The 16,766-nt window shown below is 42.2% G+C and overlaps 1 protein-coding gene across 1 annotated transcript in view; it reads right to left on the bottom strand.

Annotated features, from left to right (window-relative positions):
• Positions 1-16,766, bottom strand: part of ADAMTS17 (ADAM metallopeptidase with thrombospondin type 1 motif 17) — a gene marked incomplete at both ends in the record, with an annotated part of 165,463 nt that overhangs the window by 90,673 nt on the left and 58,024 nt on the right. The window contains one exon of the mRNA XM_079541061.1: positions 13,247-13,352. Coding sequence (XP_079397187.1) covers positions 13,247-13,352 — 106 coding nt within the window. The remainder of the gene's footprint in view (positions 1-13,246; positions 13,353-16,766) is intronic.

The raw sequence follows: 16,766 nt of genomic DNA, 5'->3' as shown, positions 1-16,766 counted from the left end.
AAGCTGCTTGCTTTCAGCACTGCCAGGAAGTGGGTGAGAACAAAACCCCACAAAATGTGACTTGCATTTCCTCAACAGATGAAAAGTAAATATAAATCGTAGGGTGTGAAAAAGACAAAACCCTGATACAGATCGGTGGGAGACTTGTTCATGTGCTACGGAATACAGACAAGAGCTCAGTGAGAACAGCTGACAGCTTTGTCCTTCAAGATGTTACCAACCTAAGAAGTAAGCTGCAAGTAATCACCTGAGTGCGCTTCCCTGAAACTTCAAAGGAAACAGCGAAAGCCTCCAGTCAACTTCATTAATTACTGAGAATAAAACCTGAACCAAGAGATGCAACACAAGACGCTCTTAAAAGAAAAATCTCCAGAGAAAGGAGAAACACTGAGCATATTTGTTAAATATGTGCAACACGAGTAACCACAGATGTCCCACACTACCCCACCAGGAAGCCACCCACTACTGAGCAATGGGGAAAAGGCAGCCTGAAGAACACACTGTTCCTGTGGAATCAGGAATGCTGGCTGTCTTCCCCAGGCTTGGAGATGAATTCTGCATTCATGAAGGTGGGAATGAGGAGATGGCAAACATCAAAAGACAGAGGCATGAAGTAACTGTAACGTGCGTAATTCTACCAGCACCAACTCTTCAAAAGTCATAGAATCATAGAATCATAGAATCACTAAGGTTGGAAAAGACCTAAAAGATCACCCAGTCCAACCGTTCACCTATTCCCAATAGCTCCTACTAAACCATGTCCCTCAACGCAACATCCAGTCTTTCCTTGAACACCCCCAGGGTCGGTGATTCCACCACCTCCCTGGGCAGTTCATTCCAGTGCCTGACCACCCTTTCTGAAAAGTAATACTTCCTCATGTCCAGCCTGAATTTCCCCTGGCGTAGCTTGAAACCATTCCCCCTGGTCCTATCACTAATGACACGAGAGAAGAAGCCGACCCCCAGCTCACTACAACCTCCCTTCAGGAAGTTATAGAGAGCAATGAGGTCTCCCCTGAGCCTCCTCTTCTCCAGGCTGAACATTCCCAGCTCCTTCAGCCTCTCCTCATATGGCCTGTGTTCCAGACCCCTCACCAGCTTCGTTGCCCTTCTTTGAACACGTTCCAGGGCCTCAATATCTTTCTTGCAGTGAGGGGCCCAAAACTGGACACAGTACTCGAGGTGTGGCCTGACGAGTGCTGAATATAGGGGAACAATCACCTCTCTGCTCCTGCTTGCAACACTGTTTCTGATGCAAGCCAGGATGCCATTGGCCTTCTTGGCCACCTGGGCACACTGTTGGCTCATGTTCAGCCGAGCATCAATCAATACCCCCAGGTCCATTTCCTCTACGCAGTCCTCCAGCCACACCGCCCCAAGCCTGTAGCGTCGCCTGGGGTTGTTGTGGCCGAAGTGCAGGACCCGGCATTTGGCCTTGTTGAAACTCATCCCATTGGCTCCAGCCCAGCTCTCCAGCCTGTCCAGATCCCTCTGTAGGGCGTCGCTACCCCCAGGCAGATCCACGCTTCCAGCCAATTTGGTGTCATCTGCGAATTTACTGAGGGTGCACTCGATGCCCTCATCGAGGTCATCTATAAAGATATTGAAGAGGACAGGCCCCAGCACCGACCCCTGCGGAACACCACTCACGACCGGTCGCCAGCTGGATTTGACTCCATTCACCACCACTCTGTGCCCAGCCCTCCAGCCAGCTCCTTACCCAGCCAAGAGTGTACCCATCCAAGCCTCTGACTGCCAGCTTCTGCAGGAGAATGCTGTGGGAGACAGTGTCAAAGGCTTTGCTGAAGTCTAGGTAGACCACATCAACAGCCTTTCCTTCATCCACCAGATGGGTCACTAGATCATAGAAGGAGATCAGGTTGGTCAAACAGGACCTGCCCTTCATGAACCCATGCTGGCTAGGCCTGATCCCCCGGTCACCCTGCACATGCCGCATGATCTCCCTCAAGACGATCTGCTCCATAACCTTCCCTGGCACCGAGGTCAGGCTGACAGGCCTGTAGTTCCCCGGATCCTCCTTACGACCTTTCTTATAAATGGGAGTCACATTGGCAAGCCTCCAGTCATCTGGGACCTCACCAGTCAACAAGGAGCGCTGACAGATGATGGAAAGCGGCTCGGCTATCACCTCCGCCAGTTCCCTCAGCACTCTCGGGTGGATCTCATCTGGCCCCATCGACTTGTGACAGTCCAGCTGGAGCAGTAGGTCTCTGACTGTTTCTTTCAGAATCGCAGGGGGGTTAGTGTGCTCCCCGGCCGAGATTACCAGGTCAGAGAGAGGGGTATCCTGAGGATAACTGGTCTGACTTTTAAAGACAGACGTAAAGAAGGCATTCAGAACCTCCGCCTTTTCCTTATCTTCAGTGGTCACATTCCCAGCCTCATCCAGCAAAGAGTGGATATTCTCCTTTGTCCTCCTCTTACTGTTAATGTATTTATAAAAGAGTTTCTTATTCCTTTTCACACCAGCAGCTAGGTTAAATTCAAGCTGGGCTTTTGCCTTTCTGATTTCACCTCTACACATCCTAACAACTTCCCTGTATTCATTTTGAGTGGCCTGTCCCTCTTTCCACAGGCGGTAGATTCTCTTTTTCTCCCGGAGCCTCAGGAATAGCTCCCTATTCATCCACGCCGGTCTTCTTCCCCGCCGGCTCATTTTGCAGCTCAGGGGGACTGCCTGCTCCTGCGCCCTTAAGACTTCCTTTTTGAAGAGCAACCAGCTCTCTTGGACCCCTTTGCTTGCTAGGACTGAATGCCAGGGGACTCCCCCTATTAGTCCCCTGAACAATTCAAAGTCCGCCCTCCTGAAGTCCAAGGTAGCAGTATTACTATTCCCCCTCCAGGCTCCACCGTGAATCACGAAGTCTATCATTTCATGATCACTCTGTCCAAGACAGCCTCCAACCTCCACATCTCCCACCAAACCTTCCCTGTTTGTGAACAGCAGGTCTAGTGGGGCAGTTCCTCTCGTGGGCTCTCCGACCAGCTGTATCAGGAAGTTGTCCTCTACGCATTCCAGAAACCTCCTAGACTGCTTCCTCTGTGCTGTGCTGTACTCCCAGCATACGTCAGGGAAGTTAAAGTCCCCCATGAGGACAAGGGCAGGCGACTGTGCAGCTTGTGCCAGCTGCTTATAGAATACCTCGTCTGTTTCTTCATCTTGATTTGGGGGTCTATAACAGACGCCCACCAGGGTGCCTGTCTTGTCAGCCCTTCCTCTGATCTTTACCCATAGGGATTCAACGTTATCGTCCCCAGTCATAATCTCAGTAGCGTAAAAGCATTCCCTAACATAGAGAGCTACACCTCCACCCCGCCTTCCTTGCCTATCTTTCCTGAAGAGTTTATAGCCATCCATTGCAGCACTCCAATCGTGGGAGCAATCCCACCACGTTTCCGTTATGGCTACTAGGTCATAGTTTGCCTGCTGCACAATGGCTTCCAACTCTTCTTGTTTGTTGCCCATGCTGCGTGCATTAGTGTAGACGCACCTCAGCTGAGCCCCTCGCCTCTCACCTAATCCCACTACCACTTCCCCAGGCTGCTCTCTAGCAGGCCTGGCTTTATCCCCCTCCCCCTTCCTATCTAGTTTAAAGCCCTCTCTACAAGTCCCGCCAGCTCCTGGGCAAGTATCCGTCTCCCTTTTGGAGACAAGCAATTCCCATCAGTAGACCTCAGGCCAGATGCCGAGTAGACCACCCCATGATCAAAGAATCCAAAATTTTTACGCTTGCACCAGCCTCTCAGCCATGCATTTATAAGATGGCTTTTCCTGGTCATCTCAGCGTTCATCCCTGTCACCAAGGGAATGCTGGCAAACACTGCTTGTATGCCCGCTCCATCAACTAACTTCCCCAGTCTCCTAAAATCATTTTTTATAATCCTCAGGCTTCTAACAGGGATCTCATCACTGCCGGCCTGAACTATCAATAGAGGATAATAACCAGAGAAGCCAGAGGATACATGCTTCCAGAACAGTAGCAATCCTGTTCACGGGGAAAAAGTATTTTTCAGCCTCTTTCTTTTATTCTTTCTTTTGATGTAGGTTGCCAATCATTGTGGAGTTGCAGACCTAGTGCAAAAAAATGATATGATGTGATATCTCACACCAAGTCACCAACAAGTCAGATGAACGCAGGGGACAGTAACAAACCCACGTGTTCTCTTTTGCTTCCAAGAATGAAAAAAAGGAAATCTTTCTAGAAAAAAACGTTGCACAGGGAACATGTGACCCAATTCTTCTAGTTCCAGTTATAACCCAACAATGGATCGTTTTGCAAGAGCCAAAACCCTTCTGTTGAAGGCACCTGCTGCAAGGATATTTTATTTTTCAGTTGTATCCTTGTCACAGCCATTCCCACCAACACAGGCATGCTTCTACCCCTACCAGAAATTTTGTTTCTAATAATGCTCCCCTTATGTACAAGCTCCCTTAACTCTTGGGATTTTCATGATGGTGCTTCAGGGAGAAAAAAAAAGCCATAATCATTGCATCATCCGGCCTTGGCTGTTAAATGACTTAACAGTTCAGAACACTATGTTACTTGTCTCACTTGTTCCATCAGAGGGGAGACTTGATATCAAACAAGAACACTGCAAATTACAGCTTGGTATCAAAGCTCTTTCGAAGTGATACGTTCAGAGCAGTACTGAACTGGAATTCTTTGGGTACTGGAGATGCTTGGTGGCAAACCTCAAGGAACATGAAGTCGAGACTGCTTTCATATTGTAAAAGAACATCACGTGAAGAAAGGTAAAAAAGGCAACTTGACAAGAGATATTATTGCTCTGAATGACCTTGGCTTGAATGTGCTAATTTGAAAACGAATTACAGAGAAACATAAAACCCTTCTTACAGGAGCCTGCTCATATAATCCAGAGAAGGTGCACACAATAATGCATTTTACAAACTGGTAAGGTTTAAAATACTGTACAGCTTTCAGAATAAGCCTCCAAACGTGTACTGTAGCAATAAGGCAATAAAAAGAAAATATCAACAGACACAGTAAGACATAAAATATATATACATACATATACTCAGTGGAGAAGATGACACTTAAAAATGAACAGATGGGAGTTCATACTTGTGCACATGAGCAGAAAAGTAGAAGTAACTATTATAATGCTCCTGTGGGAAAACCAAGTTTTTCACATGCTTGTTCAGAGCTACTCAATGCAGGCAATCTGCATTTTTAGCAGAAGTCAAACAGCAATGATCACAGTGTCTCACAATGGATGCTAGACAAGAGTTCTGTCTTCCTGAGCTAATTCTACCACATGTCAAGCTGCAAGCAGTTCTAATTCAGATAAAGAAAGTGATAGGATGGAACTTACGCACTGAAAGGTGCTTTTGAGAGGAAGGATTTTTCTGGAGTCTGAAGACTACCCAAAGCAGGAAGCCAACTATTCGTACAAAGCATTTCTTTATACTCCCTAGTTTTAATGTTCATAATTAAAATGAATATTAAAAATATATATATATTGGAAGTTTGCCATTTTACCAGTGATCTTCATAATGATGCTGGTAAACAGCAAGCTGGCAGCAGGTGGAAAAGACAGGCAGATTCTGGATTCTCATGGGCAGGTGAGCACCAGCTGCTAGAGACTGGACAACAGAAATTTCTGCAATGTCAAACTGTGCCACACACAGGTAAGATCTGCCATGCAAAATAAGCACTGTGGTAGAATTTGGAGGAGAGAAAGAAGGTAGATAAAAAGCTCTCATTACTAAAAAGCTCAACATACTAAACTAATCAGAAAGGAAGGAAACTTTTCAAACCAAGAAAATTCAGGGAGAACAAACCATTACACAGATCAGAGCAAACAAGAACAAAAGCAAAAAATCTGAGAGAACTTCAGGGCTTCTCTTCTAGAAAATGGGGTTCAAGCAATGATATACATGACAGAACGCCCTGTCGGCACCTTAGGAGGACTTAGAAATGGAAAGCAGTCACTGGGAACAAACGGGTCCTGTTTATTTTGTTTGTCCAGTAACAACTTCTTGATGAATTTTATTCTACAACACAACTGCAGTCAAAGAGGCAGCCAACCTTGTTCCACTACCGTGCTGCCTTCCACTGACATAATGGTAAAGGGAACCGCATTTTTAGAAGCAACATCATTTCCATTGGCATTGCTGCTGCTGAGTTATGACAGAAGGCTTTTCCAATGACAGTCTGGGATTTATCATCTTCCACAGAAATGCAGTCATTTTCACCTGGAACCTGTCGAACTCAGCAGGCCAGGCAGACAGCCTGGGTTTCAAGCTATTGGAACTCAGCTGCTAGTGGAAAAGTAAATACTTCAGCTAGATTGCTGCCCTTGTTTAAGAACAAATGATTATTTGGTAAATGGCACTTGCAAACCCAATAATTCCTGTGTTTCTGCGTACTGTGGAGGTCATACAATGGGGGCTTGTGCTGTTCCTATGCTTTGGGTCACTGGGGCCACACGGCTGTTGCCAGCAAAGCCAGTAAAGTATGAAACCAGAATCCCAGTAGCAGGAAGCATATAAAGGATTTGCCAAATCGTTATAGCCCAGCTATTATACATGGCCTTGGCTTACTCAGCAGAATTACCCTTCAAAAAGAAAGACATAGCTGGCAAAGCCACAAAGCTGTTGATAAAATGAAACTGTGTTGTCTGAGAGTTTCTAAATAACTGTTGTTTGCTTGTTTGGCACAGTTTTATTAGGATAAGTAAAGCTGTACAAGATGCTCAAAAACAAAGAAATTAGTGGGTCTGTGACAGAACATTGCTTCACTGCACAGACATCTTTCACAAAGCATAGAGTAAAACCATAGAAATCCTTGCCCAAAACCACACAAATGCTTGCCACAAGCATCCACGAAGCAATTGGAGGTAGATGTTCCCATGCACAGTTCCAATGTGGTTTACTCCAATACTATAAACAGACAATCAAACTCAGAAGACAACAAGAATGAGAAAATACACACGTGACAGAGGGAAGGCACCTCACCACTACGCTAGGATTATCAGGTTTATTCATTACAGCTGCAAATACCTTGCAGTTTTATACACAACTTAAATAAAATCAATCCTATGATCCAGAGGCGAGCACATGATCAAACCCCTCCATTTCTCCTTCACAGTTGTATTTTTCTCTGATTTCCCCAGAATTTCTGCCTGCTTCAAATTCTACTCAGCTTCTACCCAATAACTTCACACCTTTAGCCCTGCACTCAAACTGATCATCCACGAGGACGCACGTATGATTCTGATCTTACTAAAACAACCTGCCCAGCCAAAGTTAACAGCAGCAATGTTCCACTTCTGGAATTCAATAGGACAGAAGATATACAAACTAAGATAACTTATGATAGGCACAGACACATGGTCTGTTTACTGGTGCTCCACCTCGACCTGTTTCTCAACATCTCAAGTCAAACCACCCATACCTGCAGAAGTTTCCACTGATCTATTGTTATTTATTTACATGTGTTTAGATCTGTATCTGCCTTTGATCTCTGCTTCCTTGTGACAAACTCAGGATGCAGTTTTCAGAAAACTGTCATCAAACTACTAATATTAAGCTTAGGTGTACAATAATTTTCTTTCAGTCTCAGTGTGTTACTGAAGTGGAATAAGCATCCACTGACAATTTGGGTTGCATCTACTTATCTTTCAAAATCAGCGTGTTATGAAATAGTTATTTAGGCTTGATCATGCTAATTTTGATGTATAAAGATACATTATGAATTAGACAGTGTTTCATTATGTCTGCATGGAGCTGTGCAGAGGAGCAGTTTAACTGTGAAAATGTGCTTGTAATTATCTGTAGAAGAAGAATGAAACCTGGGAGGAGGGGAATAAGGGAGCATGGGAACAGAGGGACATTCCACAACTGATTTACAACACAAATGGCAGAAAATAAAATTAGCAACTCCAGGGTGGGTACAGACTGCTGCCAGCATTTTTGGCCAGCCTCAGGGTATGTCTACACAGCAGTCAGTCACTCCCAAGAATCCCAGGGCTGCAGTGTACTGGAACAGCAGTACTCAAGTGGGATTAAAATGGAGTGTGCTGGCACTAGCAGAATTTAGTTGAGACACTAACTGTCTGAAAGAAACTGTGCAGCTACTTAGGAAGTCTTGGTGCAACAACACAGTTACTAGTACCTGAGCTTGTCAGAGTAAAGCTTGCATGGGATCACATCATCAATTTCTGGTCCCCCACAGGATCCAACTGACCTTGATTTCCAGCCCCTACAAAGGCAGACACGAGTTCCAGCACATTGTCTTCTGCAGCATGGCCAAAGCAGCCACAATGACTTTTATAAAGGCACAGAAGGAATTGCACCACTGCTCCCACAAGACAGAATCTACACTCAAGCCACCAGCAATGCCATCAGAGAGACATACACAGCCACAAGGCAGCCATCAAACAGCCACCATTCCTGAGCCATCAAGTAAATGGTACTAAGCTACAGAGCAATGAGATCAGCACCTCTTTGCTAGGTGGTTTTCTATATGGTAGAACATACATGGACAGGAGTGAGTAAGATATGCCTGTTGGCAACTAGAGTCCTGGACTACATGCTGAAATACTACTCTGGAGGTCTTGAGCATCCATATGAAACTTTTCAATTCAAAAATGCATTATGATGAAATCTTTATGCACTGGAGGGAAGATGTTAATTTCCTGTTTGGTTCTTAGGAAGTATGCTTCTACACCTGCACCACGCTGACCCAGACTTGGCACTGCAAGTTGTCACAGGACTTTTTTCTGTACGTGTTTTGCTTCAGCTGAAGATACGCTCAGCCTACAATATTTTCCTGTCCTGCCTTACAGCCATTTCCATGGCAGAATCTCCCTGCTGGGTGCTGCACTGGAACAGCAAGATTTTTAACAAGATTATTAGCATAGATATCAGGCCATAGAGGAAACATCCAGAGACCATTCTACCCTTACCAGCAACACCATTATTCTTTGAAACACACCTCAAAAGCCATGCTTAATTATGCAGCAAATAATTACACACCTTAAAGTCATGTTAACCAAAATGGATCAATCATTACTTACATCTAAAGCAAATCATTGTTACAGTCAGAAACCTGATGGTTCTAAATTCTTCTCTTTGCTGATTCCAAATCCAGAGCTCTTAGATTTGTGTACTAGAGGCATTTTTCTTTTCTTTTTTTTTTTTTTTTTTTTTTTTAAACTTTGGACTCATTTTTGTCCTCATCTGTTTCAGCTTCAAGTCTGAGGCCGTGCAGTTTCAGCCTGCTGGCAACAGACTGCATCTTGCTTATTGTTAGTTGATTTTGATTCACTTTCTTAAGGGCATCTGACACAGCATGGCTTCCAGCCATACCACCTCTGGCTGTGCTCTTACCATCTAGGCAGTGCCAGGTTCCTCTAGCTCATGAATGGGAATCTTCTCTCCCCACCCAAGTCTCCCTCCAGCCCACTACAGGAAAGCCAAGGCTGTTGAAATAAAAAAAAATAATAAAAAATCCAACAACAAAAAAAAAAGCAAGAATGGCAACAAAGCTGGTATTGTCCTGAAAATCAACTGGCTGCAGCCCACCCACTTCATTTAGGATAACAGATACAAGGATGAAGCCCAGTTTTTTGTTGGGGAAAACAAAAACAAACTTATTTGCCTTTTTCTTTGAAGGATGTCTTGAAAATGGTAACAATGTCACTGCTGTAGGGCCAAAAGAGAACCAGGGAGGTGAAAACGGCACTATTTTTCTAAATGCCACAGTCATTCAGGGTGGTCCTTGGGGTATAAATCTCAGATTAACTTCATGGGGGTTGAGAGAGGCACTATTCAGGATCTCCCTGGATCCAGTAGGGCATTTTTAAACTCTTACTAATGTAGCTGCCCAACTAGTCTAAGGAAAGAGAAGAGTAAGAAAGTTTTCAAGAAATTAAGCTGTTTATAATTTGGAAACCTTGGAATTAAAGTTTTTGAAACTTCAGGGGCCACTATGATTACCATCATAGCTCAGAACACAGCACTCCACACAGCAATAACTGGATAAAAACCAACTAACTGTGGTTACATTAAAGTGTGTTACTTTAAAAAACATCCACTACTGACAATGCTGAATGAAGGAACAATGCTTGCTGAGGGTCCTGTCATATATGCAAAAAAATCATGATTTGTAGCCTCGTCATATATTCAGAACTCTTTACCCTGTCTGCTGTGGTCTCATAATAGAAAATTTCTCCTCCTAGGCTCTTTGTAAGGAGAACTGTATCTGATTACAAATGGCTGCTCCTTTTGTGAGCAAAACTCTCACTTCACATTTAGGGACGTAAAAACAACAGGCAAAAGTTATGCCACTCATCCCAACATCAAGCAACAGACATCTACAGGGTAAGCCTGAAGATGAATTTTTATAGGACACATAAACAACATCCTGACTGACCTATTTAATAACGTCTCCATGTTTTCAGTGCAGCTGTCTGTAACAGTGTTTTTGCAGAGAGTCCAAGTGACATTAGTGGTAGGTTAGGAACTTGATGTATCAATTAGTAATCTTCACTTTTTCCAAAGTCTACATCAGAAACAATCTGTGAATGCCAAATTGAGCTTCTGATCTCCATGGACACTTGTTAGTCTTAGGGCAAAAAGTAATAAATCTTAGCTCTTCAACACCCCTAAAGAAATCAGCCCTCCATAAATCTCACAATTATGGGTCTCCAAAACTTGTATTTTTGCCCACGTGGATGTAGGTTTGGGTTGGATTTTTTTTTTTTTAATAAAATTTGAAAAAAACTGCATTTACTTTTCCTTGATTTTTCTTTTTAAAATTGAAGCTGATCTCAGCTTCTCTATCTCTATCTCTGCAATGAGTTTCCTTACATATCAAAATCACTTTAAATGCTTCTACCACTTTGAAGGTAAAGTCAGCAAACGTTCTTCATATTTGCACAAGACTTGCTGAAACAGGATTGCTCAGAGCACCCTGTTACAGTTCAAAACCAAGAGAAAAAGGAGAGGCCTGAAACTTAGTAAGATCAATGAAAAGATTGACTTCAAGGCTAGAAAGGCACCAATAAACTGATCCATCTGAAATAACTAGCCAGGCCAATGGTAGATGACAGCACAGAGGGGTGATCTTCATGCTCAGAGAGTGATGAGAGACAGACAGCAAGACAGCATTTTTTTTTCCTTTGACATGAATCATGATTTGATTAGCATGCACATGGATGGGCTTAACTGAGAGAAGAGTAGGCAGAAGGACTCTCTAAGTTCCTCCAGCACCCCACAGCCTTCCTAACTTCTCTTGCCTGAGCCTGTTCTAGTCTCTTTTATCTCAGTAAAGGGGCCCATGATGCAGTTTTGTTCCAAAATGCAATCGCTTCAGCCACTTGTCCCTCTTCACCTGCAACCTTTATTTAACCTTTCCATCTCCTCCCACAGCAGCATCTATAACTCTGCTGAAGCCAATGATTCTCTGCACAGGAGAGCACTCACTTGTCTGAATCCTCCAGCCCACGTCATGCTCTGCTAACCTCTTTTTTCAGACATCTCATATGCACCACTTGAAATAGCTTTCCGTGATGGAGAAAATAAAAAAAGAAAAACAAAAGAGAAAGGCCTTACCACCAAGAGTGGTAACTCAGAAAAGAAAATAGAGTTTGCTACTTAGTTCACAGATGGAGAGTTGTATCCAAAAGCATTACATCCCTTATTTGTGTTGTGAATTTTCTGCAAGGCATTATTGGAAAACAGCTTGACAGCTCTTCTGGGAAATTTGGCAAATGCCATGGCAGAGCAGCCTCAGCCTTTTACACAGCTGGATTTTCTGCAGCCCAAGTATTTTTTTTCCCTCCTAGTCTTGGCCCATCCAAAGATGAGTGCTGAATTTCCCTAAACACTACCCACAGGTTAATTCATTATTAAACTTAGGCTCAGTTTAACATCTTGGCACACCGTTCAAATAAAACCAAATCCTTCATTTCTGCTGAAACCACCTTTGGTTTGGCTCAGCTACCTTTGGTGTCACTGAATGGTGAACAGGCGATTCATTTTCATCTTGTCAGTTCTGGTAGTAACATAGATATCCTCCACGCAACTCAGAAACACACTGCTGTAAAATAATTGTTTGCCATGCAGTGAGACTGAGCAGGATCTGAACTTCACACATTGGCTGTGATTTAGCTGTCAATTATTTGTTTCTGCAGGAAAGGAAGATACAGTAGACACATTAACAGCATGCGTCCAGAAGGGTGCAGACAAAATTTCTGCATAGCTTCATACTAAAGAAACAACAGTAGGATTTTCTGCCTTCCATCCAGAGACACTGAAAAAAGAGTAGTTGCAAATGCCATAGGCACAGACCTTACTCTGTACAAATGCGTTCCTGGTCTAATTCTATACATCAATTACACAGTCTAACTGTGACACAGTGCAACCACAGTGATGTCGATGGAAAGGGAAAAAAGTTCGTAAGTATTATGAGTAAGTGCACATTACATTCAGCTTGGAAAGCAGTGAATGTGAATGGTGACCTTTGGGTTAACTCATTAACTGCACTAAGACTATGTAGTAAATGACTCTTCCAGTCAGCTTGTTTTATTCTGTCCATGGAATATTTACAGGCAGCTTTAAGGTCTTCAAGGGCACCTGCAGAAAGTACCTGGTAATCTCATGGGAATTATCGTATCCTTTGCTTTTTTTTTTTTCCCCTCCAGTGAAAGTGTGCTGATCAGCTGTAATTGAGCTGATAAATCAAGTCATACAATTTATTTCTGTTGATCAAATAATTATGCTTAATAGTATTTCCAAAATACTGATGTTTACAATTCAGTATCTACACATTATTTCACTTGCAGAGGTCAAACTGTGACCAAAGTATTACTGAAACTCTTGTCAGTTACCTGAACTTCAAAGAAAAATTTGCAGCTTCAAAGATGATAAGGCTGACGTTGTTTTCCTGGACCTATTCTAGAGCATAATTTGCAGAATTCATCTCTAACCATTACCATCAATCATTCAGGAGAATGAGACCTCTTCAAGATATTAAAAATCATACTGTAGAGTGGAGAAAACAGGGGAGTATCTAACAGGAAGTTTTATGTGTGCCAAAGAAGTACTTACACAAGTCTTCTAAAATTAAGTATCAATCTACCAGATTTATAAAATCATAACGAGCATGTCACACAAGAAACTTCATTTGTAAGCTTTTAAATGCAAGTACCTTACAGTAGCATCAGTAAAGAAAGAAATTGAAATACAAATTCTTACTTGTGCCCAAGTTCATGTGCAATTGTAAATGCTAGATTGAGACCATTGTCTTCAGCAAGAACACATTTTCTCTTGGCACTGCAGACACCTCCCAGGTAAGCAATTCCTGCAACAGAAATAGAGCAAACATACCCATAAGAGTTGGTGAAACAACTCATGAACTTAAAACACACAGCAGTAATTCAGCAAGAATGATGAAAATATGTACTCAACGTGGAAAAATATTAAGTAGCTTTCTCACAAAATCACCTACTTCGTCCATTGTAGTAGTGAGAAGTTGGTTCAGTGTTTTATTGGACACGTAACAACTCAAGTTAAGCACAGTCACTCTCATTATTTCACTGCCCATGCAGACTCAAAAATTCACTGCAGCTTATCTATAAATGTTTGCTACTACCACGCTGGAATACAGATACAGTCAGGTAGCTTTAACAACTAGACAAATGGAATTGCCCCGATTTTCAGACTAATATTGGTGAGAAGGAATGAAATCATGCAAGTTGAGACTCCTGAAAGGATGTTACAATCTCCCTTATTTTCATACCCACACAAAATAAGAATAGCAAACTCAGAAAAGCTAGCAAGTCAGAAAGTCAACACAGACTGCAAAAGTCTTCCATCACTTAGAGAAATTCATCCTGCAGACAGCTGTGCAGTATTTTCTGGGCCTGTTTGTGTGGGCACCAGAAGCACTTGCAGGTTCAAGTCAAAAAGGAATTTAGAAGTGACAGTATGAGACTTCTAGTGTGGAAAAGCAATAATTTCCATATGCCTTTCCTGCATCCAGACAATTCCCTGCAGCAACCATCACTGCACTTCTTGGAAATGTAGTAATTGCATCACAGGTAATTTGTTGATGAACTCTTGTTCCATCTGCCACCTAAAAACCAGAGTGAAGTCACAGGGAGTTTTGTATAAGGATCAGAGACAGAGGAAGAGCCTAAGGATGCTTCTATACCTCAACTGGTAAACAGCCACACTTCAGAAGGCACACAGACACAACAAGTATACGTAGAAAACAAGATTTCTAACTGGCATGCAGTAGCCTATGTGCTGAGTTCATTCTGCTACCTCACATCCTTCTGCCACCCTGCAGAAAGGGAAGCATGAGGACCTTTCACAAATGCCTTTTTTCAAAGGAAATCCATTTGCTTATATTAAACAGAAAACAAGATGCATTTCCTGCTCTTACAGTGGGGTAGGTAGGACTTATCTGCATTTAGTGCAATAGAGACTCATTTCTTTTTTCTGTTGGAGCTGAAAAAGTTGTATTTGTCAAGGTGCAAACAGTGTAAAACTTTATGTCTGGAAGAACTCCAGTTCTGTTTTTATGAGTTTTAACAACAATATGGACAGGGATATTTATTGCTAGGGGAATTCTGGACAGAAAGAAGAGATGGGCAATAGCCTCTTAATTCAGCATTGGCAGTAAAGAGTGAACGCAACGCAAAAATTAGGCATTAATGTTTGTTTATATTAAAACTGGTAACTGTGGAAGGCCACATGGAAGGCCACATTCATACAAGATGCAAAAAATAACATCAAGCTTTAATTTCTTAAACATCAATCATCACAGAAGGCTGGACTTGCTCTCACATTAGTTCTAAGGACGTCAAGGAATCACTCAGGGAGTAATAGGTTACCTTGTCAAAGAAATTGCAACCTCACTCCCAGCACCTGATAAACCAATGACCTGGTCACAGAACCTCAGCTGTTGGTGCCTGCAGTGCATCTTGAGCTATGAACATACCTCCTCTTTCTTTTAAAGATCACAAAACATTCCTAGTTGATTCTGAAAGGGAAGTAGATATTTCTCCTGATTTATATCTTCTAGTCTCAACCACAGCAGGATTCTGACTGACGGTGCTGTTTCTCTTACTAATCCTGATTATATCATCATCTTCCATTTAACCACTGCCAATATGTCACTCAACTGTATTTAACCATGCACGAATATAACTGAGGAGTAACAAAGCAATATTGCACATCAAGCTCAGTGGTCACTCAGACAAGCCAATTTAATTCAAAATGATTCACGGTACTTTCTGATTAACTTCAGAAAAATCAGACTTATCCCATGTTTCATGGCACTTGGAAATGAAAGGAAGCAATGTTTCCATGCTTGGGATATGCAGTGTAGCAAATTAAGAGTACAGGCAATATATTAAAAGTGGTTCAATATCAATTAAAATTTCAAATACGCCACGAAGGCTTCAAGCAATGATTCTTTTCAAGTCCCTGTTTAGCTGTTGTAATCCCCACTGAAATGGACTGGCAGAAACACTGTGTTGTGCTAAAAATCTCACTGCTCAGTGGTGGAAAAGTAACTTGGATTTGTACATTCATCAGTGGCTGAAAAAGAAGTAAACTGTGGCTCAGTTACAGTTTCTTACAGACTCTTAACACTCTTACAGTTACAGACTCTTAACCACCTCATTTTTATTAGCTGGTTTCAGTGTCCTGAGCAGCCAATTTCTAATATCTGCAATGAACAATTTTAAAATCTAGACATCTAAATTTAGTTTATTATAACAAATATTAAAGATATTTGTTGCATGAAGCCTAGTGATCAGACAACAGAGGAACAGAAATGTACTGGGGTAAGAAACTTCTAGAATGGCAGACGGCAGAAAACTTTGCTGAAGCTGATCTCAGTAAGAAATCCAGCTTATAAAATGAGAGCTTATTAGTAGAGTAATTCTGTCACAAGCTGGCTATAACAAAATGTTACAGCATTATGTTTGCCTCAAATGTTTTGAAATACATATTTTGTTTCAAAGTAATAAAAAAAAAAAGGGAAAAAAAAGTAGGACAGTTGAACTGATTTATTAAACTTACAGTGTGTTCATGCAAATATATAAGCAGTGGCTCTCTTAGGGACCATATCTTTCCAAATATACCACTGACTGGCAGCAGTTATCAAAAATCTATTTTTAATATTAAAAAAGGTCAAGCAGGTGCATCAGTGGGAGAGGAAAGGAAAGCCAATTACTATTTTTACTATTACTAAGTGTGAGGGTTTTTTCCTGTCTCCCATGAGAAATTGCATAATTACTGTCCATAACTTCTGTGCTTCAGTTTGAACACTCAATGCTATCTGCACTTCTACAGCAAACCTTAGGACACAGACAACTGTGTAAACTCAGATTTATCCAAGAAGTTGTCATGTATAAACAGTTTGCAGCTGTTGGCCCTTCTGCCAGCTAATAAGCCCTCTGCTAGTAGTATCTCTAGGGGGAATGATTACATATATCCTACCAGCTCAGCTAGGCATTAGAATATTACATACTTGCCACAGTGATAGCCAAAGCTTGAAGAAGACAAGTTCTGAAGCACGGCTTCACATTTCATCGTATTCAAAACACCTGGGACTTCCTTTAGACATCTGTGGAATATTCACTCAGCAAGTGGCTTATCCAGGTACTCCAGCTTTCAACCCTCTAATGTCTTGTTTTCATTGCACTTCTAATACGTTAATCTTTTCTTTTGCCAGCCACCTCTGGATACAGAACTTTTACTT

This window comes from Tetrao urogallus (genome assembly GCF_951394365.1).
Source record: "Tetrao urogallus genome assembly, chromosome: 11".
In the NCBI taxonomy this organism is placed as follows: Eukaryota; Metazoa; Chordata; class Aves; order Galliformes; family Phasianidae; genus Tetrao; species Tetrao urogallus.
The sequence above is the reverse complement of the archived record's forward strand: the minus strand, read 5'-3'. Positions and strand labels throughout refer to the sequence as shown.